Raw genomic sequence first — 1144 nt, 5'->3', positions numbered from 1 at the left:
CAAGCCCAACATCGGTGAGAACTGGCCAACCCGAGTCCGTGCTGACATTACCATCAATCTCAACGTCAGAGACCACATCAAAGATGAGTGGGAAGGTAATCGTGTATTTCCAGAGCGAAGCTACCTTTCACCTTCTTTTAAATAGATTTTCACTTAGAGCATCAGCAAAGCACTTTTACTAGATGTTGTATCCTTTTAAACTTTTATTAAATTTTATCCTTACAATTTGATTTAAAAATGTCGATTGTCTTTCTAATGGTTATTACTAAAAATAGCAAGGATCATACAAGAATAATTAAATACCTTCATACTTCAATAAGAAGTATAAAATGTCATATAAGTCAGTGTTTTGAAAATTATAGCTTACAAAGCTGATAGTGTTTTAAGTCTTAAAATTAGTAAATTAATGTTTATGAATTTGTAGGATCAGTGTAAGAAGGATGAAAACATCAGTGTTCACCACAGAAGGGGGAAGAATAACACACATAACGTGCACATGCCAAGCGAGTAACGGAAATTGGTATCTTTCATAAGATAAAAACAGCCAAAGTGAAGACAATAGGGATGCATACAATATGTGGTGAATAAAGATGGAAGAAGCAAAATTAGGCACCCTTAAAGGGAATTTGAGGGGGAGGAGGGTCTAGTAAAACAATTCAGAAAGAAGTAATAGCAGTTTCTTTGCAACAAAGGAAGGAAGCTAGATAAACGGTGAGTGACATCAAATATACTCAAGAATAAATAATAATTGCAGAGATACGATTTCTTTACTAGACAGAACTTTATGGAGGGGAGGTCTATATCACAGTTTTATTTAGAAGCAGATAGGTTCAAAGTGACTAAGTCAAGTGAAATCAGTAGTAATGTAGATAACATACGTGCCAGAAATGGCCCGTGAGCTGATTTTTCGTTAGCATTTTTATATTTTTCTCCCAGCTGTCTGTGAGAGCTCTTGCTGCCCGCTGTGAGAAACAGTAGCTGGTAGGTTTTAGCTCCTCCTGCCTTCTTGACATGCCAGAAGGAAAGGGATAGGCCTGTGATGGATCAGTTTTCAGAAGTTATTGCTCCTGGTATAGCTGTTTATAACCATAGGGACCAGATGATGTATTTATCAAAGAATTTGGAAGGACTCCAGCAATAAAAC

At 36.6% G+C, this 1144-nt stretch overlaps 1 protein-coding gene across 1 annotated transcript in view; it reads left to right on the top strand.

Moving 5' to 3' along the window:
• The window catches only part of AQR (aquarius intron-binding spliceosomal factor), a 113775-nt gene that overhangs the window by 54542 nt on the left and 58089 nt on the right, over positions 1-1144 (top strand). The window contains 2 exon segments of the mRNA XM_023735095.1: positions 5-103; positions 598-602. Of these exon segments, the coding sequence (XP_023590863.1) occupies positions 5-103; positions 598-602 (104 nt within the window).

Source organism: Trichechus manatus, unplaced genomic scaffold, assembly GCF_000243295.1.
Source record: "Trichechus manatus latirostris isolate Lorelei unplaced genomic scaffold, TriManLat1.0 scaffold00076, whole genome shotgun sequence".
Lineage (NCBI taxonomy): Eukaryota > Metazoa > Chordata > Mammalia > Sirenia > Trichechidae > Trichechus > Trichechus manatus.
Note: the sequence above shows the minus strand (reverse complement) of the source record. Positions and strands in the feature narration are given on the sequence as shown.